This window comes from Cyanistes caeruleus, chromosome 32, assembly GCF_971803275.1.
Source record: "Cyanistes caeruleus chromosome 32, bCyaCae1.hap1.1, whole genome shotgun sequence".
Taxonomy (NCBI): domain Eukaryota; kingdom Metazoa; phylum Chordata; class Aves; order Passeriformes; family Paridae; genus Cyanistes; species Cyanistes caeruleus.
Genome location: NC_141733.1, coordinates 2,900,176 through 2,920,241, shown reverse-complemented (window position 1 = coordinate 2,920,241; position 20,066 = coordinate 2,900,176). Strand labels below are relative to the sequence as shown.

The 20,066-nt window shown below is 57.3% G+C and overlaps 2 protein-coding genes and 1 long non-coding RNA gene across 4 annotated transcripts; 1 reads left to right on the top strand and 2 right to left on the bottom strand.

Moving 5' to 3' along the window:
• Window positions 1-1,246: 1,246 nt before the first annotated feature.
• On the bottom strand, window positions 1,247-12,342 carry EIF4B (eukaryotic translation initiation factor 4B). 2 transcript variants are annotated; one of them, XM_086870584.1, is made up of 15 exons: window positions 11,813-12,342; window positions 8,459-8,596; window positions 7,320-7,528; window positions 6,170-6,286; window positions 5,920-5,974; window positions 5,614-5,757; window positions 5,053-5,163; window positions 4,725-4,892; window positions 4,073-4,307; window positions 3,493-3,611; window positions 3,203-3,413; window positions 2,453-2,520; window positions 2,101-2,191; window positions 1,952-2,006; window positions 1,247-1,425 (listed from the first exon to the last, which is right to left on the bottom strand). In XM_086870584.1, the coding sequence occupies exons 1-15, from the start codon at window positions 11,823-11,825 to the stop codon at window positions 1,348-1,350; spliced, it is 1,812 nt and encodes a 603-aa protein (XP_086726710.1). In that variant the 5' UTR covers window positions 11,826-12,342; the 3' UTR covers window positions 1,247-1,347. The 2 variants fall into 2 exon arrangements, with proteins under 2 accessions (XP_086726710.1, XP_086726712.1); XM_086870586.1 differs by having other exon boundaries at window positions 2,101-2,188; window positions 11,813-11,896.
• Window positions 12,170-13,261, top strand: LOC147647946 (uncharacterized). Its single transcript, XR_015281328.1, has 2 exons — window positions 12,170-12,258; window positions 13,230-13,261. It is a non-coding gene; the product is annotated as an uncharacterized LOC147647946 (long non-coding RNA).
• Window positions 12,767-18,815, bottom strand: KRT18 (keratin 18). Its single transcript, XM_086870588.1, has 7 exons — window positions 18,257-18,815; window positions 17,410-17,492; window positions 15,792-15,948; window positions 15,559-15,723; window positions 14,930-15,055; window positions 14,096-14,319; window positions 12,767-12,964 (listed from the first exon to the last, which is right to left on the bottom strand). Exons 1-7 carry the CDS (start codon window positions 18,698-18,700, stop codon window positions 12,859-12,861), a joined length of 1,305 nt encoding a protein of 434 aa, XP_086726714.1. The 5' UTR covers window positions 18,701-18,815; the 3' UTR covers window positions 12,767-12,858.
• Window positions 18,816-20,066: the final 1,251 nt, after the last annotated feature.

The following is a 20,066-nucleotide window of genomic DNA, read 5'->3' as shown; positions in this document are numbered from 1 at the left end:
TTCCAGCATTCCAGCGGTTGGGAAGAGCCAGGAAAGAGGAAGGGCCGGGGGGGGGCATCCCAGGGCTCAGTGCAATGCCCGCGCCCCCAATTAATTACCGTTAATCAGCAGGGGCAGAGGAGGAGGAGGGAAGCAGAAAAAGATCAGGATGAAGGTGAAGGAGGAACAATGAAAAAGGAGGAAGAGGATGAAGAATTAGGGATGAGGAGGAAGGAGATGGAAGGAGGAAAGTGAAGGAGGAAGAAGGAAAAATGGGAAGGACAGAGGGAAGAAGGAAAGAGTAGGAAGAATGAGGTGGAAGGAAGAAGGTAAAAGGGAAGAAGATGGAATGATGGAGGGAGGAGGAAGAAAAAAGGAAGAGGAAGGGGGGAGGAGGAAGAGAGGATGGAAGGAGGAGGATGAAGAAGGAAAAGCAGGAATAAAGAAGGAATAAAGAAGGATGGGGAAGGAGGAGTCAGTGGGACAAGGAAGAAGAAGGAGGAGGAATGGAATGACGAAAGAGAAGGATGGAAGAAGGGGAAAGGAAGCCCTTTACCAGAGAGGAAGGCCAATGTTGGGACAGGAAATTCCCCCTGGGAGGCTTTGGGAACTGCCCCATTTCCCTTGGAGGGGGGTAGGAGAAGGGCAGAAGGATTTAGGGCTTTCTGGATCTTTTTAAGCTCATTTTATTGGAGAAAACAGAACAGCCCCCAACCTGGGGGAGAACCCCTAAACACCCCCCTAGGGACTCCAAAACTCCCCCAGGACTTCCCAAAACCTCTGGGAAAGTTCTTTTTACACTTTTACAGCCCACTCCAAATCCCAAAATCTCAGAATTATCTTGAGGCTCTGGGTTAGAAATCCAAGTTTTCCTGTGTAAAGGGTGGGGTTTGCATCCCAAAAACTGGGCAGAGGAACTGGGGGGACACCTGTGAGCAGGAGGATGATAAAGGTGCCCAGGCGAAAATCGACATTCCAGAGGGGAGGAAAATGCGGGGTGGAGGGGGACCCCAGACCTTGAAGGATTTGGTGGGGGATTGGATGCCTTCTCATCCTTGTTTTGGAGGAGCTCCAGTGAGTGGGGTGGGAGGAAGGCCAGCTCTTCCTCACCCCTTATTCCATTGAAAACATGGAGGGGGGGCTGCTTTTCCTTTGAGAAAACTCTGGGAATTACCCCTCCTGCCCCACCTTGCTGATTCTGGGGTGATTCCCGTGCATTCAGGGTGGGGTTTTCCAGGATTTAAGAAGCCGTAGCTGAGGGCATTGATGAGTTTTAGGCTTTATTTCCATCTCGCCTGGATCAAGGTTGGGATTTTTGGGAATCTCCGGAGGTTCCCGTGGTGGCTGAGGAGGAGGGGGAGGAAGCTTTTACTCGGCTCCTTCTTCATCATCACCTTCATCCTCCCCATCCATGGAGAGCGCGGCATATTTGCTGGCGTGGCTGAACTGAAGGGAAAACCAGGAAAAATTCCCAAAAATGGGATTTCAGGGGGATAAAGATCCCCAGGGGCTCGCACATCCCAAAACCAGGGGTCACAGCCCCCCAGAAGGGGCCAGAGACATCCCAAATTGCTGGGGTGGTTAAGCTGAGAGGGCCAGGGGGGGTCATTATTGGAAAACAATTTCCCAAGCCCTCAAAAAAAACAAGATTTGAAGAGGAGGAAGACACCCAGGGGGTCATTCACCCCCAAAAGGGGTCTCAGACTGCCCTTTTGTACCTCAGACTGCTGAACTGTGGGGGTGGGCAGAGGGAGGAGAGCAGTGAAGTAGAAAATTCCCAAAATACCTCAAAAAATGAGATTTGAGGGGTTGAAGTCCCCTGGGAGTTCATTCATCCTAAAGAGGGGTCGCAGCCCCCCAGTTAAGTGGAGGCACGGGGGGTCAGTTATGGTGGAAATTCCCCAAAATCTCCCAAACCTGAGATCTGAGGGGGGTCCCTCCCTCCCCATTTTGGGTCCCCCTGAATCCTTACAGAGGGGGGAGTCTCCTCCAGTTTCTTTGGCTCGTGCTCCTTCCGGGGATCTCTCCTGCGGGGCAGAGGGCAGAGATCAATTCCCAGGGAAATTCCCAGTGCCTGGGGGGGCTTCCTGGTTCCTGAGGGGGGTCTGGGGGAGGCCTCACCTCTCAGGGTCCCCCATTCCCACGGGGCCGCGGCTGCAGCTCCGGCCCTTGGAGCTGTTCTCCCGGCCCCCCTCTGGCTTCAGTTCGTCTGCTGGAAAAGAGTGAAGGGGGGTGTCACAGCCCTCAAAAGCCCCTGAGCCCCTCAAGCCCTCCTGAACCTCCCAGCAAGGCCTTGACATCCCTGGAACACCCCCAACCCCCTTCAAAACCCCCACAAAATCCCTCAATCTCCCAGCTCCCCCGATACCAACCTCCCCCCAAGCCCCCCCAAAGCCGCCTGAGCTCCCCCTAACACCCTCTGAGCCCCCCAAATGCTCCCAAAACTCCCCCAAATCTCCAAAACCATTCTCACCTCTCCTTTGGGGGGTCCTGGGGGGGCCTCCGTCATCTCCAGAGGGGGAGGGGCCGGGGGGGCCCCCGCTGGGGAGGCAGAAAAGAGGGGAGGGGCATCAGGGGGGTCCCTGGAATGGCCCCATTCCTAGGAATGGTGGGATGGGGCACAGGAATGTTGGGATAGGGCCTGGGAATGTTGGGGTTGAGCACTGGAGTATTAGAATGGTACACAGGGAATTCCTGGGAATACTGGGATGGGGCACTGGAGTATCCCTGGGCCCTGGGAATATCGGGATGGAGCCCAGGAGCACACCTGAGATTGGTGGGAGGGAGCACAGGAAGGTTAGGATGGGCAGAAGAGGCTCCATGGGCTGCAAGAACGTTGGGATGTGCCTCAGAACACTGGGCTGGGACACAGGAATAATGGGATGTGTGGCAGGAACACCCCTGGGCCACTGGGCATCACAGTGACTCCATGGAATGGGGCACAGGAACATTGGGATGGGGCACAGGAACTCTGGGATGTGCTGCAGGAATACTGGGATGGGGCACAGGAACATCTCTGGGATACAGGAATATCGGGATGGGGCTTAGGAAAGCAGGGATGGGCAGCAGAAATGTTGGGATGCACTACAGGATCATCCCTGGCAATGTTGGGGTCCCCTTCTCCCAGCCCTTGGGGTCCTCCCCCAGGGAAAACCAAGGACCCACAGAATGCTCTGGGCTGGAAAAGCACCTCCCACAGGCCACTCCTTCCTGGGACACCCACCTGGTTGGGGAGGGTTGCTCTGAGTCGGAGCTCTGGGAATTGCCAGGGGGGTTCTGGCTGCTCCGCTTCATCCAGGCATTTTCCTTGGGAGGCGGTGCTGGCATCACCTTGGGCTTCTCTTCCCGGGATTTGGGGGGCGGTGAGGGCGGCTCCTCCTCTTTTCCTAGGGGCTCATTTTCCAGGGATTTCTCACTCTCCCTCCTCCGTGTGGCTGGGGGGACACAAATCCGTGTGGGAGCTGCTGGACACCCTGGGCTGGGATGCTCCATCTGCCCCAGATCCCAACTCACTCCGGCCGGTGGGGCCAGAGCCCACAGACGTTCCTGAGGGTCCTGTAGGGCCACTCTGGGAGGATTCGCTGCCTGTCCGGGATCGCTCCTGGTTCTCCTCACTCCGCCAGCTTGGATGCCTGGGATAGGGTAGATATAGGATGAGAGGCCTGGGAAATGACTGCCCGATCCCACCTTTCCCATACAATGAGCACCACCTCACATGAACCACTTACGAATGAAGGGATCATTCACACACATCCCACTTACTTTTCCATGGGGAGGGACCCTGTCCCTCCCAGCTCTCTGTGGGGATCAGCCCTGAATTTCCCGAGGAATCATCCATTCAATCCCACCTCTTTGTGGAGATCATTCCCTGCCCATCCCCACCTTTGCCACAGGATCATTCCCAGCCCATACCCCCTTTCCCAAGAGACCATTCCTTACCCCTCTCATCCTTTGGATGGGATCATTCTTGCCCATTCCATCATTACCAAGTGGTCATTCCCTACCCATCCTACCTTTCCCAAGAGACCATTCCCAGCACTTCCCATGGGATCATCTCCATCCCACTCCCTCTTTCCCAAGGCACCATTCCCACCTTTCCCGGGGCCGTCTGTCGATCCTCTTGTCATCCTCCAGCTGCCGCTGGAGTTTTTCCTGCTCCTTCTGGAGCCGCTCCTCCACTTCCCGCTCCCGAGCTGCTGTATCCACAGGCTTGGCCCCCCCGAAGATGGAAGCAGCCCGGCTGGATTGGGCAGCGGGAGCTCCAGAAGTTTCCTCTTCTTTGGGAGCACTGCGGGGCTTCAGGTTGAGCTTCGGTCTCTGGGTGGGACCTGGGAATGAGCCGGGAGATCCCGATGGCACTGATCTTTCCTGCACCAGTACTGGGACTGACAGGATAATCCCCGTCCCATCCCACCATTCCTAAGGGACTACCCCTTCCCCAGTCCACTTCTCTTGAGGGATCATTCCCACTCTCTTTCACGTTTCCATGGGGAACATTTCCATCCTAATCCACCTTTCCTGACAGACCATTCCCTGTCCTTCCCACCTTTCCATGGGGATCATTCCTATCCCATTCTGCCTTTCTCAAGAGACCCTTCCAATCCCATCTCATCTTTCCCAAGTGACCATTCCCATCACATCTCACCATTCCCAAGGGACCATTCCCTATTGCTCCCACCTTTTCCAAGGGATCATTCCCATTCTATCCAACTTTTCCCAAAGGAACAGCTCTGGTTCCACCCCACCTCTGTCCTCACGGCGGAAATCATCCCGGCCGTAATCATCCCGGGAATTCCACCGATCCATCCGGTCATCCCGCCGGTCATAACGATCCTCATAGCTACGGTAGTCATCATCCCGGCGGTATCCGCTTCCAAAGGCTCTCCGGCCACTGCCTATTCGGGAATCGTAGCCTGGGGAACGAGATGGTTCTGTCTGAGAGGGACTAGGGATAATGCAGCCCAGATTCCCAGTGACAAGAGTCTGGGAATTTGGGGGATTCCCGGTTGCTGGCCATGGAGGCGCGTCTCACTCCCAGTCTTTCTGCCCCTGAAAATCCTTGGGAATTCCCACCTCGGTCGTAATCCCTGCTGCGGTCATCATAGCGATCCCGGCTCCCAAAGCCGCGATCCATGTCCCGCCGTGGCCCGTCCCGATACCGGTCATCATAGCGATCACGATATCCTGGAAGTGGAATGGGGTTTTACTGGGATAAGCAGATTTCACGAGGAAGGAGGAAAATCTCGGTACTGCTCCACATGGGAGAGAAGGAGGCCCCATTTAGCCCTACAGACTGGGAATGAGGTCAGGTGGGAATGAAGAGTTTTGGAAATGAATAAGCTTGGGGTAGGAATGAGAGCTGAGAACAAATGAACTCCAAATGTTCACGGGGAATGAACAAGCTCAGGGTGGGAATGACTTCTGGGAATATATTAGGTCCAGATGAGACTGAGTTCTGAGAATGAATGAGAACCAGATGGGAATGAACAACCTCAGGGTAGGAATGAGCTCAGGTGGCTCCTAACTTCAGGCAGAGCAGTGTCAGGTGCTCCTGGATCCTAGGACAACGCTGGTTCCCAGGACACAGGGGAAGGAGGGAGTGCCTGGAATGCTGGGCCTGTTCCCTTCACTCACTGTCCCCAAATCCATCGTCACTCCGGCGTGGGGGGAAGTCATCGAAGGCATCGGGAGCAGCTGGACGTGCGCGCCAGTCGCTCTCAAACCGCTCTGAGTCCCGGAAGCGATCTCGGTCTCTGCCAAAGCAGCGATCGTCCCGATCTGCCATGAGCCAGGGACACAGAGAGAGCAGAGACAAGGAGAGGGAAAGGAAAAGAAAATTAAAAGTAAAGGAAGGAAACAGGGCAGGGTTGGGGCTGCGCCCTTGGCCACTCTCCCTGCATCCCTACCCTGCTCAATCCGTGTCCTCAGCTGGACGCTCACCTTTATCCTGAGCTTGATCCGCCACATCCACTCGTATCCTTCTGTTTCCTAAAGACTGGAAACAACAGTGGGAAGTGAGTGTTGGGCTGCGAATTCCCTCCCCATATCCCACCATCCTCCCCTCTTCCAGATGGAAGCCATTTGACCTTTTCCCATCACTCCAGGCCCATGTCCAAATCCTTCTCCAGGTCCTTGGAGCTCCTTTAAGCCCTAGGCTTAAAGTGCTCTTGGAAGCTGGGATTTGACTCACCTCTTCATTAAGGCTCAGGGCCTGGAACAGGGAATCAATATCCTCAAATTCTGCGTATCCAAAACCTTTCAACCTCTCAGGATTGGTGGGTTCCCGTGGGAGCCGCACGGCGCTGATCTGCGAAGGGAGGGAAGGCAGGGAAGCTCCCCTCAGGATCTTGGATTCCAAAGGGGAATGTGGAAGGGTAGCAGGATCTGGGATGGAGCAACTCATGGATATCCAGGGATTGAGGAGGTTCCTCATGCATGAGAAGGGAAGAGGGGAGTCCCAGCAATATTTTTGGATTGAGAGACTGGGAAGAGAATTCCAGCTCTGGCAGCTGCACTGGGAACAATGGGAAGGGTATGCTCTGCAGGATCCAACCTGGCTCAAGGAAGCAGGAGCCCTCCCAGAGCTCATCCCAGTGGAAAACCAGCCCTGGATGTGTCCAGCACAAGTCCCACATAGACACAGGATAGCCCACAACCTCCTTTTGCTGGATTTTGGCTCCCAAAGTGTGGGAGCTCCTTGCTCATTCCTGGTCAGAGCCCTACGAAGTATCAGGAGCCACCAACATTCCTAAATGATATCCCAGGGGGTCATGGGGTCCCCAGAGCATCCCTTGGATTTTTTAGGGATGGATTTCCTGATGGGAAACCTCTTGGAAAGCCAGGATCTAGCTTGGACCAAAGGAGAATCCACAACACATCCATGGAATTACATTCAAAGGATAACAAATGCCAGGAAGAGGAAAAAGGAATGAGGAAGGCCAAGGTGTGTAGCTGGAGACGGAAGAGCAGGATTGGTTCAAATGGGAATAAACTTGGTTTTCCCCAATCTGGGACTAATTTCCCTGTGGTTTCAACACCTCTGTGTGATCCATGAGCTTCTTGATGCTCTTTTCTTTGAACTTGGGAGCTGCCCTACCCCACCCCTCCCAGTCTAACCTCCACCTGATTCCACAGGGAAACCCCCCACTGGAGTCTCCTCAATCCCACTGGAGGAGCAAAAATGGCTGATCCATGGCTGAGGAATCACGGGATTCTCTCAGGATCAACCTACAGACTCCAATATTCCAGGAAAATCCCGTGGTAATGGATATGGGTGTCCGATAGAGAAGAGTTGCGCCCCAGGTTCCCATGGCATTCCCACCCTCTGGAACGTCACTCACATTGAGCCCTCGGAAGAAATCCTTGATGGACTCTTCCGTGACATCATAGGGCAGGTTTCCCAGGAATGCCGTGTATGGGGGGGATTTGGGGAGGCGGCTTCTGTCGATGTTGGGCTCACGGGCGGCGCGCGGGGCCGTGGGAAGGATGGAGCGGTCGATTGGAGGCGCCCGGTAAACATCGTCATCATTGCTGTGCCACGTGGTGGAGACTGCAGAGAAATCCGGAATGTGGGGACAGACGCACCTGACCAGAGCCCGCTGGAGCTGACTGGGGCCATCCGGAGCTGGCCAGGTCAACTGGAGTCAGCAAATCATCCCAAAACCCACCCATATGGAGGCAGCTGAAAGCAACTGGAGGCAATGGGAAGAAACCAGTCATCCAGACCCAACTGGAGGGAACTGGAGTCCAGCAGAGCAATGGCAACTGCCAGCAGCATTGGTAAATCCATGGAAAAGGTGCACTGATGCCATCCAGATCAGCTAAGGCAGGGATAGGAAATCCCATGGCATGGCTTTCCATGATTCATTCCTGCCTGGATTCCAGCCTGGCTCAGTGGGAAGCTCTGGTGAATCCAGTCCCCAAAACTCTCAATACTTCATTTCTGCTCCCACACTTTGCTGGACATTGAGTCTCATCCCTGAGGAAAACTCACATGGCTCTCCCAGCTTCATTATTCCCCAAGAAAGGAACAGCCAGTGGATTTTTCCTGTTGTGGGTACCACTTGCAGCTAGGAATGCCAATCCAGAGCTGGGAATGCCAATCTGGAAGGTGGGAATTATGTTCCAAGAGCTGGCAACACTGACCCAGAGCTGGGAATGACAGTCTGGGAGCTGGGAATGCCCTCCATGATCCTGGAATGCCCCTCTAGGGCATGGGAATGTTGATCCTGAAACAGGAATGCCAGTCTGGGAGCTGAGAATGCCAATCTCAGAGCTCAGAATGGTGCCCATGGATTGAGAATGCTGCTCCAAGGACTGGGAATGCCAATCCCAAAGCTGAAAATGCCACTCTGGGGGCTAGGAATGCTACCCTGGCTCCAGAAATGCTGCTCTGGGAGCTGGGAATGTCAATCCCAGAGCTGGGAATGCCATCCTGGCTCCAGGAATGCCATCCTGGCTCCAGGAATGCCATGCTCACCTTCCAGGTCGTCGGTCTCATCAGCCCAGCTCACAGGTTTGGGGATGTAGGTGGGCCCCCCCCCGCCCCCCCCATCCTCCGCCAGGAAATCCGTGAGCGTCAGCGTCTTCCCCTTCTTTGGCTTCTTCTTTGCTGCCGCTGCAGGAGAGACCAGAGATATGGATCAGAGCGGGAATGGGAATGGGGGGAATTAGACAGGGAATGGATGGGAATGAGAGAGGGAAAGGTCAGGAAAGAGAGGGAATAAGAGGGAATGAGAATGGGATCAGAGTGGGAATGGTGTGAATGGGAGCGGGCATGGGCAGGAATGAGACAGTGAATGGGCAGAAATGAGCTGGGACAGACAGGAATGAGAGCAAGAATGGGTCAGAAAAAGAGTGAGAATGGAAGGGAATCAGAGTGGGAACACGTAGAATGAGAGCAAGGACAGAAACAGGGCAGGGGCAGAGGGGACTGGGGACACTGGGGTGGGACACAGGACACTGGAATGGGACTGGGGACACCAGGATGGGACATGGGACACAGGGACAGGACATGGAACACTGGGATGGGTCATGAGGAGCAGGGATGGGACACTGGGATGGGACAAGAGCCATCGGGACCTGACACTGGGAGTGGACATGAGGAGAGGAGAGGCGACATGAGGTGCCAGGACTGGACACAAGGCACTGGAACATGGGACACTGGAAAGGGACAGGAGGTGCTGTGATGGGACATTGGAATGGGACATGGGATGCCAAGAGGTGACAAGAGCCACCAAGATGGGACACAAGGCCTTGGGATGGAGCACACGGTGACAGGGTAGGACACGAGGTGGGACTGGGATGGAATGGGAGGAGTTGGGATGGAACAGGAGCCAGTGAGATGGGACACGGGGCATTGGGAAGGGACATGGGGCACTGGGAAGGGACATGGTACAGGACAGGAGGGGCCAAGGGGAAACCATACAGGAGGACATGGAGCACCAGGATGGGACACAAGGTGACAGATAGGACATGGGATGATGACGATGGGATGGGATGGGACATGAGGTGCCAGAAGAGGACACAAGATGGGACACAAGGCAGCAGAATGAGACAGGAAGTGCTGGGATGGAACACACAGCACCAAGATGGGACAGCAGCCACTGGGATGGGACAAGAGGTAGGACAGGAGGAGTCAAGAGGAGACAGGAAATATCAGGATGGGACATGAGGAACCAAGAGGGGACAGGAACCAACAAGATGTGACACCAGTCACTGGGATGGGACATGAGGCATCAGGATGGGTCCCAAAGTGACAGGACACTGGGTACTGAGATGTGACAGAAGGTACTGGGACATAGGATGGGACATGAAGCATCTGGGTGGGATATGGCACTGAAAGATGACATGAAGTAGTGGGATGGGCCACAAGGGCATCAGGGTGGGACATGAGGTGGGACAGAAGCCACTGGGATGGGACAGAAGGAACCAGGAAGGGATGTGGGGCACCAGGATGGGATATGAGGAACTGGGATGGGACAGCAGGAGGCACAGGAGGAGCAAAGAGGGAACAGGAAGTGACAGGATGAGACACAAGATGGGACATGGAGCACTGAGATGGGACAGGAGCCACTGGGATGGGATAAGACAGGAGCCACTGGGGTAGGACGGGGCTCCAGACTGGGACATGGGACACCAGGATGGGACAGGAGCCACTGGTACAGGATACACTAGGGGTCAGGAACCACTGAGCCACCCCCTCAGCCCCCTTTATTTGCTATTTCCACCAGGAAAACTGTCCCCATCTGACCCCCTGCAGGGACACACCCAGGCATATGCTGTGACCCTCCTGGAAAACTGGGTTATTTCCTGGAAGGCAGATTTTGATTCACAATTCCCCCAGTCTTCCTTCCTTCCCGGAGTAACTGCTGCCCTCATGCTCTGCCACTGGATCTGGGACCTTTCCTGGCAAGAATGCCACATTTTCCAGGAAAAATCCCTCCAGGTGGAGCTGGGGGGAATCTTGGAGTCCAAAAGAAATGGTGGATTTATTTCCTTCCTTCCCCCATCAGGTTTTGGGGAAGTCAATTGTGCTCCCAGGGCAAGGAAAACTGATGCTTTTTAAGAATATGAGAAAGAAAGGCTTGGAAAAACATCCCTTTTTTTTTTTAAGGAGAGATCATGAATTTTCATATGGTCAGAGCTCTGGCCAGAGAGTGGAATAATAATTAGCTAATAAACTGAAGAGCTTTAACAAGGATAAAAAGGATGAAGATGGAATGCTGGGATTGCTCATGGAATGGCCTGGAAATGTTATTCCATGGAAACGCAGCATAGAGAGAACCACCACTGGTGTTTTCCCGTGGGAATTGGGAGAGGGTGGTGGTGGTGCTGTGTGAGACCCCTGGGATGGCTCCATCTTCCCCCAATCCCTCCCTTCCCTCCTACCATGGACTTCAGGGAAGCATGGGGCTGTTCTGGGAATCCTACAGGAATCCCAGCCTGGGATCCGGGAGCCTCAAGAGCCTCAGAGATGCCCCAGGGTGACTCAACCTCCCCCAGGAAACCAGCCTGAGACATTCCTGGGAATGCAGAAAGCATCTGAGGCCACGGGAAAGCTGGGACAGGGATGGATCCAGGTGGGAAACACAGAACCTTGGGATGGGGAGCACCTTCCAGCTCCCCCCGTGCTCACACTGGTGCCGGTGCTCACAGTGGTACCGGGACCCCCCAAGGAGAGCCGGGGATCCCGGGAGATGTTGCGGGATCGGGAATGGAGTGGGGAGCCGGGTTGGGAGGGGTCATATACCGCCCCGCCTCCCCCGTTCCTAACCCCAGGGAACCCCAAGAGCACCGCGGGCCCGGGAAGGGGGTCCCGGTGCAGCCCCTGGGAGCAGATGTGTGGGGAGGCAAATCCCATCTCCCCCCCATACCTCCCGGTACCGGGGCCCCTCCGACCCCTCCCGTTCGCGGCCACGTGGGCACGTCGCCCCCTCCCGCGCGCACGCGCCGGGCCGCGCCCGGCGCGCGCCCGTCAATCACCAGCCGGGCACGCGCGCCCCCGCCAATGGGAGGCAGGGAGGTATTGGGGGAGCCTGTCGCGCGCACGTCAATCACGGGCCGCGCGCGCACACCCGCCAATGGGAAGCGGCGGGGGGGAAAGGGCGCGCGCCCGCCCTGAGGAGACGCGGCGGAGGAGGAAGGGGGGGGGGGGGGTGGTTCGGTTTTCCCGCCGCTTCCCCCGGTGTTCCCGCCACCGCCTCCCCACCTAGCCCCATCTCCAGGAGCGGCGGTGCCCGTAACAGCCCCGGGGCCGCCATCGGTGCCGCCATCAGTGCCCGCGGAGCCCCGCGCGAACCGGCGGGGCCCGGGCCCGCGGCGCAGCGCTCACCTGGGGCCGCCATGTTGGGACGAGGCAGAGAAGGCAAAGGACCCGGATGGTGGCGTCACGTGACCACGAGCGTCGCGCCCTGTCAGGGGGCGGGGCAAAGCGCGGGGGTGTGATCTGGGCTGGGGGCGGGGCCTGGGGCCGGAGAGTCCTGTGGGGGAGGGGCGGAGGGAACGCACCAGGAACTTCCCACCGGGACTCCCGGCACCTGGGACCCCCGGCACTTACACCCCGGACACCGAAACGCCCCAACAGCGTCACTCCCCGGGCCCCACGACACTGAGACCCCTGGGCACTGACAACCCCAAGATTCCCCGGTCACTGCGATCCCCGACACCAGGAGCCCCGGACATGGGCTCCCCCACACAGCGACAGCCCTGGGCACCGCGATTCCCCGGACACCGACACCCCTGGGAGCCCCCCGGGAGCCCCGATTCCGCCACCCCCTGGTACGTGACCCTCTAGGCACCAACACCCCCGGTCTGCTGACTCTCCAGTGACCCCCGGGCACCGACACCTCTGGGCATCGACCCCCAAGGAAACCCCGACACCGGGACTCCCGGGCACGAGGATCCCCGCGACCCCCGAGCACCGCACCGGGACAGCCGGGTACCGCAGTGGGACCTCGGCTCCCGCGACACCCGTGTCCCCCAGGGAGCAGCTCACGACGGACTGCGCCCAGAGCTCGGAGCTTACCCTGGGGCCGGTGGGGACAGGGACGTTTTGGGGTCCTCCCATTTGGTTCTGGGAGGTCGATGGCCCCAGGGACCCCGACATGGCTGGGGGCAAAAGGGGTGTCCTGGGGGGGGCATGGGTGACAGGTGTCAGGATGGTGACAAGATGGGGTACAGGAATCCATCCCTCCCCTGACAACCCCGTGTCTCAGTTTCCCCCGGTCTCAGCCCCATATCCCCACCCCCGTTTCCCCCCCGGAAGGACACACCAGCACATCCCATCTCCCATTCATGGGAATCGCCACTTTATTTGGATCTGGAGGGGCTCGGAGACCCTCCCGGCTTTTGGAGGCCGGGAATCCCCCGTGACCCCCTTCAGTACGTGCGGACCTTCACCTCCCTGGTCTCGGTGACCACCCGCTGGGTGGTCCCTGTCCCTGCCGTGGTGGCTGTGGTCTCCTTGTCCAGGGCATCCCTCAAGCTGCGGGGAGGGGAGGTTAGGGGTAGGGGCGGCTGGGGATCCCCTCCCCATTCCAGTAGTGTCCTCCCCTCAGTGTCAGCCAACAGGTAATGGAGATGGAATGTCCGGGGGGGTGAGCTGGGGTGTCCCAACACTCTGGAGACTATTCCCTCTGTGTGTCACCACTGTCCCCCGGCTGTTCCCAGAATATTGTAACTGCTGGGACCCAGACACTTGGACACCTGGGGTTCATGCCCTCTGACATCACCATTGTCTCCATCCCCAGACCATCCTGAATGACAGAGCTGGGATAGCTGATTTCCTGTGATCATTCCCCCCTCGATGTCACTGCTGTTCCCTGGCTGTCCCCAAAATCTTGAAACTGGTGGGACCTGGACACTTCATCACAGGGGGCTCATCCACCCTGGTTGTCACTGTGTTGTCACCACTGTCCCCTCTCCATGCCAGGTATGGCACCTGGACACTCCATTCTTGAGATTATCCCTTCCCATCCCCTTTCCAGCCCATATCCCCCTCTCCTCTGTCTCCATTTCCCCCTCACCTCAACTTCCACCCCACCTGGATTCCCCCTCACCTGAACTGCCCCCCTTTGAATTTCCCCCCCGAGCCCTCATACGTGAACTCACCCCCCAAGCTTCCTCACCCGAGCTCTCTCTGCTCACCTTCCCCCAAACCTGAACTTCCCCCCCTCACCTGAACCCCTGTTCACATGCCCCCCCCACATTCTCCCCCTGCATCTGAACTCCCCCTCTATTTGAACTTTCACCTCCTGTTTCTTTCCCCTCCTCACCTGAACTGCCCATATCTGAACTACACCTCAAAATTCCCCCCTCACCTGAACTTCTAACACCCCATAACTGAATTCCTTCCCTCTCCACCAAACTCTCCCCTGAACCCTCTCATACCCGAACTCATCCCCCTCACCTGAACCCCCCCAAACCCCTCCCCATGATCTGAACTCCACCCCAACCCGAATTCCCCCACAAACTTCCTCACTCATCTGAACTTACCCCTCCTGTACCTGAGCTTCCCCCTCTCATCTGAACTTCAACCCTGCTGGTACCTGAATTCCTTTCCCCCCCACCTGAACCAACCAGTACCTGAGCCCCTCCCCAGTTCCCCCCTGCTCACCTGAAGCCGTCGCTGCCCTCCAGCAGCTGCCGATACGTTGCGATCTCCGCTTCAAGCCGATCCTTGAGGCCAAGCAGCTCGCGGTGCTGCTCGTTCTGCCGCCGGAGCTGCGCCCTCACGTCCCGCAGCTCTGCCTCGGCCGCGCTCACCTGGAGCTGCACCTGCGCCAGGTGAGCCCCGGCCCGAGCCTCGGCCTCAGCCAGCGCCGCCTCCAAACCTGCATTCTTGGGGGATTGGATGGGGTCAAGGGAGTTTTGGGCACGTTCACCTCAGTCTGAGCCTCAGCCTGGACCATGACAGCCTCTAAATCTGTGTTTTCAAGTGTTCAGGGGGGAAGTAGGGGGTTTTGGGGGAGTCACTACCCCTAAAATGGGGGGTTTGGAGGATCTGCACCATGAAAATGGGGTGGGAGTCATCTCGGGCTCAGCCAGTACAGCCTCCAGACCCACATTCTGGGGGGACTAAGGGGTTTTGTGGGGGTTCACCCCAAGATTGGTCAATGCAGCCCCCAAACCCATGTTCAGGGGGGATCAGGGGAGGATTAGGGAGTCTTGTGGGGGTTCACCCTGGCCCGAGCCTCAGCCTCAGGCAGTGCAGCTTCCAGCCCTGAGTTCTGGGGGATTTGGAGGGTTTAGTGGGTGGGGCTCAGGACCTTAAAAATGGCCTCTGGGGGCCTGGAGTTATGGGTTGGGGGTTGGAAGGGTTTTGGGGCTTTGGGGCCATGGATTGAAGGGAGTTAGGTTTTGGTGGGCAGAGTTGGGGGTGTGAGGCTGTGGATTGAGGGATTTGGGAGAGTTGGGGTTTTTTGGGGGAGTTTGGGGAATTTTGGGGTACCTGGTTGCGCAGGGCCTCAAGGTCGATCTCAAGGGTCTGCAGTGAGCGACGCAGGGCCCCAACAGTGCCTCGTGCTGCGTCCAGGTCCTTTGTGCTCTGTGTCACCTCCAGGGTGGTCTCCGTGATCTGGGAGGGGAAGGAGGGGTCTGGGAGGGCTCAGGGACACCCTTGGGGTCTGGGGGGCAGCAGCCTTGGTCCCAGCCACCACGGACACCCCAAGTCCTGGTGGAGATGTGGGTGATGAGACCATCCCAAGAGAAGCCAGACTCAGGCATGAGGGTCCCACATCATGGGAATCCCCTAGGATGGGCTCCAAAATTGGGCCCCCTTGGACAGAGGCCACCGTGAAAGTGTCCCCAAGGCTCAACAAGGAACCTCCCAGAGCAGCTCACCCCAGGAGTCCCCTCCACCCAGGGGAGACTCCACCCCTTCCTCTCCCCTTTGTGGGGCTCCTTTGGGGACCTCCTATGCCAGCCCCACTCCCACTCCCACTCCCACTCCCACTCCCACTACTTCTCCAGGTTCTCCAGGGGTTTTAAGACCAGGGTATTATCCTGCATATGCAGCTCCCCCAGGACCATTTTGAGGACCATTTTGGGGTGGGATTTGGTTTTTTTTGGGTTCCCCACCTGCTGCCCCCACTGCTTCTCCAGGTCCTCCAGGTTCTTCTGGGCCAGGGTGTCATACTGAGCCCGCAGCTCCCCCAGGACCTTCCCTAAATCCTGTGACCGTGGTGCATCCACCTCCACTGTCAGCGCTGACTGTGAGACCTGCGCCTGCAGGTCCTGCACTTCCTGGAAGCAGAGTGGGTCAGTTTGGGGTCCCATGCCCTCCCCGGGCTCCCCAAGCCACCCAGACCCACCTGGTCATGGTCCTTGCGCAGCAGGATCAGCTCCTCACGCAGAGCCTCGATGTCCCCCTCAAGTTGCAGCCGTGTCATGTTGGTGTCATCCAAGACCTTGCGCAGCCCCATGATGTCGCCGTCCACTGACAGCCGGATGGCCAGCTCTGCCTCGAACCTGGCAATGTCACAGGAGTGGGGCCAGAGCCAGGATGGGACATGGAGCTGAGCCAGCCTTATGCACATTCATAACTTCATCCTTGTCCTTGGCTTTTTTCTGTGCCCAGCATATCTTTTCCCCCACCCCTATCATCAGCCTCATTTCCATCCCCAACCCAACACAGCCTTTTCCTCATCCTTGTTCAATCCCTGTCATCCTCAGCCCCATTTCCATTCCCAACACATCCTTCTCCCCATCCCTGTCCCATCATCCTCATCTTCATCCCCATCACATCCCTTTCCCCATTGCTGTCCCATCCCCATCCCATTACCATCCCATCCCCATCATTCTCATCCTCAGTCTCATATCCATCCTCATTCTCATCCTCATCTCCATCTCCATTTCCCTTCCCCATCCCCATCCCCATCCCCATCCCCATCCTCATCCTCATCTCTATTTTCAGTCCCATCCCATCTCCTTGTTCCATCCTCATTTCCATCTCCAGCACTGCCTGACCTCATCCCATCGCTATCTCCATCCATGTTCTTATCCCTGTCTCATCCCCTCTGTCACTTCCACTCATCCCATCTTTGTCTCTGTCCCCATCCTTATTCCCATCCTTCTCTTTGTCCCCATTCCCATTTTCATCTCCCGTTCCCATCCCAATTCTCACCTACAGCTGTCCCCATGCCTGTCCTTTTCCCTGTCCCCATCCAGTTTCCCATTCCCACTCCTGTTTCCATCTTTGACCATGTCCTCATCCTGATTTCCATCCTCAGCCCATCCCTGTCCCTGTCCACACATGTTCTCCATTCCCGCTCCTATTTCCATCCTGGTCTTTGTGCACATCCCTGTCCCATCTCCAGCCCCATCCCTGTCTCTGTCACCACCCCATTCCCATCTCTGTACCCACTTCCTTCCCATCCATCCCCATTCAGTCTCCATCCCATCCCAATCCCCATCCATTTCCACCCTATTCCCATTCTCACTCCTATTTCCATGCTTGTCTCCATCCCATCTCTCTCACCATCCTTATCCCCATCCCATCCCATCCCATCCCATCCCATCCCATCCCATCCCATCCCATCCCATCCCATCCCATCCCATCCCTACTCCTGTTCCCATCCCCATTTCCACCCTCGTCCTTATACCCATCTTGTCTCCATCCTCATCCCCATTCACAGCCCCATTCTCACCCTCATCCTCACTCCATCTTCATCCCTATTCCTATCCAATCCCACCCCTAATCCCATCTCCATTCCCACCTTGTTTCCAACTCCATTTCCACCTCTATCCCCATTCCCCCTCAGTGCCAGTTCCCACCCCTATTCCCACCCCATCTCCACCCTCTTTTCCATCATATTCCCACCCTCATTTCCATCCCCATTCCCACTCCATCCTCATTCCCATGTCATCTCTGCCGTGTTCCCATCCCCATTATTCCTAGTATTCCCATTATTCCCAGTATCCCGCCCTCACTTGACCCGGAAGTCGTCGGCCGCCAGCCGTGCATTGTCAATCTGCAGCACTGTCCGTGCATTCTCCACTGTGCTCTCCAGGATCTGGGATGGGGACAGAAGGACACACATGGATACAGAGGACACACGGACTTAGAGGGACACGGGGATACACACGAATATAGGGACATGTAGGGACAAATGGACATATGGATGTGGGGACATGGACACAGAGATATGGGGACTCATTGAGGGGGGGACATGGGGAGACACATGGACATGGGGATGGGGGACATGTGGAGGGACACATGGACGTGAGGGTGGACACAGAGACATGGAGACAAACGGAGAGAGGTGAACACATGGATATGGGGGGGACAGGTGAGTGGAACACATGGGACACGGCGACATAGGGACGCACACAGGGATACAGGGACACGTGTCACTGTCACCGCGGCAAGATGACTTCCCTGACCCCCCTTCCCTACAGGGCCTCGCCCCGGAAAAGCGGCGATAACCCGGGGCGGGGCGGACAGAGGGGTGGGGGGGGTAGGGGTGCCGGTCACCTTGAGGGGGGCTCCAAGAGGGGCTTTGTGGGGGCTGGGAGGGGGCTCGTTTACCCAAAAATCGGGGTAAAAATGGAGGGGGGGGGCTCCTTCAACACCGCCCCACCCCGGTGGCCTCAGTCACGTCCTTTCGCCCCACGGGGAGGAAACCTCCCTGCGCCCCCCACCCACGGGGACTTACAGATCTCCCCCATGTCCCCCTAGGGACTTACAGTCCCCCCACAGATGCAAAGTTCAGTTCTTCCCCACCCCCCCCACCCACCCCAGTTAATGTTTAACCCGGACCCCCCCCCGAGCCCCGACCTTCTCCCGTAGCTCCTCGATCAGCTCCCATTGGGGGCTCCAGTCGTGGGCGCTGGGCCCCTTTTGGGCCATAAACTCCCGGATTTGGGTCTCCAGGCGCCGGTTCTCCCGCTCCAGGCTCCGCACCTGCTCCAGGTACGTGGCCAGGCGGTCGTTGAGGTCCTGCATCGCCTCCTTTTCGTTGGCCACGGCCCCGGAGGCCCCCAGGAAGACGCTGCCCCCCAGGCTGGCCCCATAACCGGCCCCGTAACCTGCCCCAAAGCCCCCCCCAGCGCTGCTCAGGGTGCGGGTGCCGGAGACGCGGGATCCCGCGCCCCCCGCCCCCGCGTACACGCTCGCGGCGCTGCCCAAGGGGGCGAAGCGGCGGCCGGGGGCGATCCCATGGGTGCCGAGGGTCCCGGAGCGGACGGAGCTGGAATAGACGGTGCGGCGGGAGAAGCTCATGGGGATGGTGACACGACGGCGGGAGCCCGAGAGTCGCACGGACGGACGCACGGATGGAATTCCGGGCGGGAATTCTGGCCGGGATTTATAGCCGGGAGCGGCCCCACGGCACCTCCCCACGGCCTCGCTCCCGGGAAGGTGCGGCTGGAGCCGGCCCAGGGCTTTGTTCCTGCGGGGATCGGCCCCACAGCTGGGGGTGGGAGGACAGGGAAGGGGATCGACTCCAAAACTTGGGGAGTGGGGCGTGAGGGAATCAGCCCCAAAACTCGTGGAATACGGGACAGAGGTTTGGGGGTCTGACCCAGAATTGGGGAGTGCAGGGCAGGGGGAAAGGAATCAACCCCAAAACTTATGGGGTGTGGGGTGGGTGGAATGGGGGAAGACCTAGAACTGTGGGGTGGGGGGCAGAGGGAAAGGAATCAGCCCCAGAACTTGTGGAGTGAGAGTTGGAGGGATGGGATCGACCCCATAACGGTGGGGTGGGGGACGAAGTAATAGGGGTTGGCCCCAGAACTGTGAGATGTGGGGCAGGGTCGGGATCAGCCCCACACATTTCTGAGTCCCCATAACCAGCCCTGCATCACCCTACTGACCTTTGCACTACTGCAGCCCCTGCCTGACCCAAGACCCTGTTTTACACTATTCCTGCCACATTTTGCTCTGTTCATGTCCCATTTACTCATTTTTGAACACTTTTGCCCCATCCCCGCCTTGCTTTGTCTCATTTTGGCCCCATTTTTGCCCATTTCTCATTTTCTCCATTCCTGCCTCTTCTTGCTCCATTTTACTCCATTTATGCCAAATCTTCCTGTTTTGCTGGTTTGTGCCATTTTGCTCTGTCTTACCCCATTCCTGTCCCATTTTACTCATTTTTAGCCTATTTTGTCATTTTATCCCATTCTTGTCCCACTTTAACTCTTTCTGCCTCATCTTGCCCTGTTTTACCCCATTCCTGTCCCATTTATCCCTTTTTGCCCGGTTTTGCCCCATCTCTGTACAGTGTTTCCAGGTTTCCTCCCATTTTTTTTGCTGTTTCTCCCTATTTTGCCTCATTCCTTCCCCTTTTTTCTCCCAATTCTGTTTTCCCTCATGTTTTTCTCAGCTTTGCCTATTCCTTCTCCTTGCCCATTCCCTCCATTTTGCCCCATTCTTCCCCAGTTTTTCACAATTTTCCCCCACATATGCCAAATTTTATCCTGTTGTGCCCTGTCTTCCCCTTTCCTCCCCTTTCTCCCCTCTTTCCTCTCCTTTCTCCCCATTTTTTCTCCGTGGGGTCCCCGAGGTGCCGGACCCGAGGGTCCCAGGGGGTCCCGCCCGGGGTCCAGCGGCCTCGTCTCCCTTTGAGGATCCCCTGGGACCCCCTGAA

Excerpts from the sequence above, each read along its gene's own strand:
- KRT18 (XM_086870588.1), bottom strand. The coding sequence starts at position 18,700 with ATGAGCTTCTCCCGCCGCACCGTCTATTCCAGCTCCGTCCGCTCCGGG. Across the intron at positions 15,949-17,409 it reads GCCGACGACTTCCGGGTCAA|GTTCGAGGCAGAGCTGGCCA; the intron begins GTGAGGGCGGGA and ends TGACATTGCCAG. Across the intron at positions 15,056-15,558 it reads AGAAGCAGTGGGGGCAGCAG|ATCACGGAGACCACCCTGGA; the intron begins GTGGGGAACCCA and ends TTCCCCTCCCAG.
- EIF4B (XM_086870584.1), bottom strand. Across the intron at positions 3,414-3,492 it reads CTCTGGCCCCACCGGCCGGA|CCACACGGAGGAGGGAGAGT; the intron begins GTGAGTTGGGAT and ends GTGTCCCCCCAG. Across the intron at positions 2,521-3,202 it reads GAGCAACCCTCCCCAACCAG|CGGGGGCCCCCCCGGCCCCT; the intron begins GTGGGTGTCCCA and ends CTGCCTCCCCAG.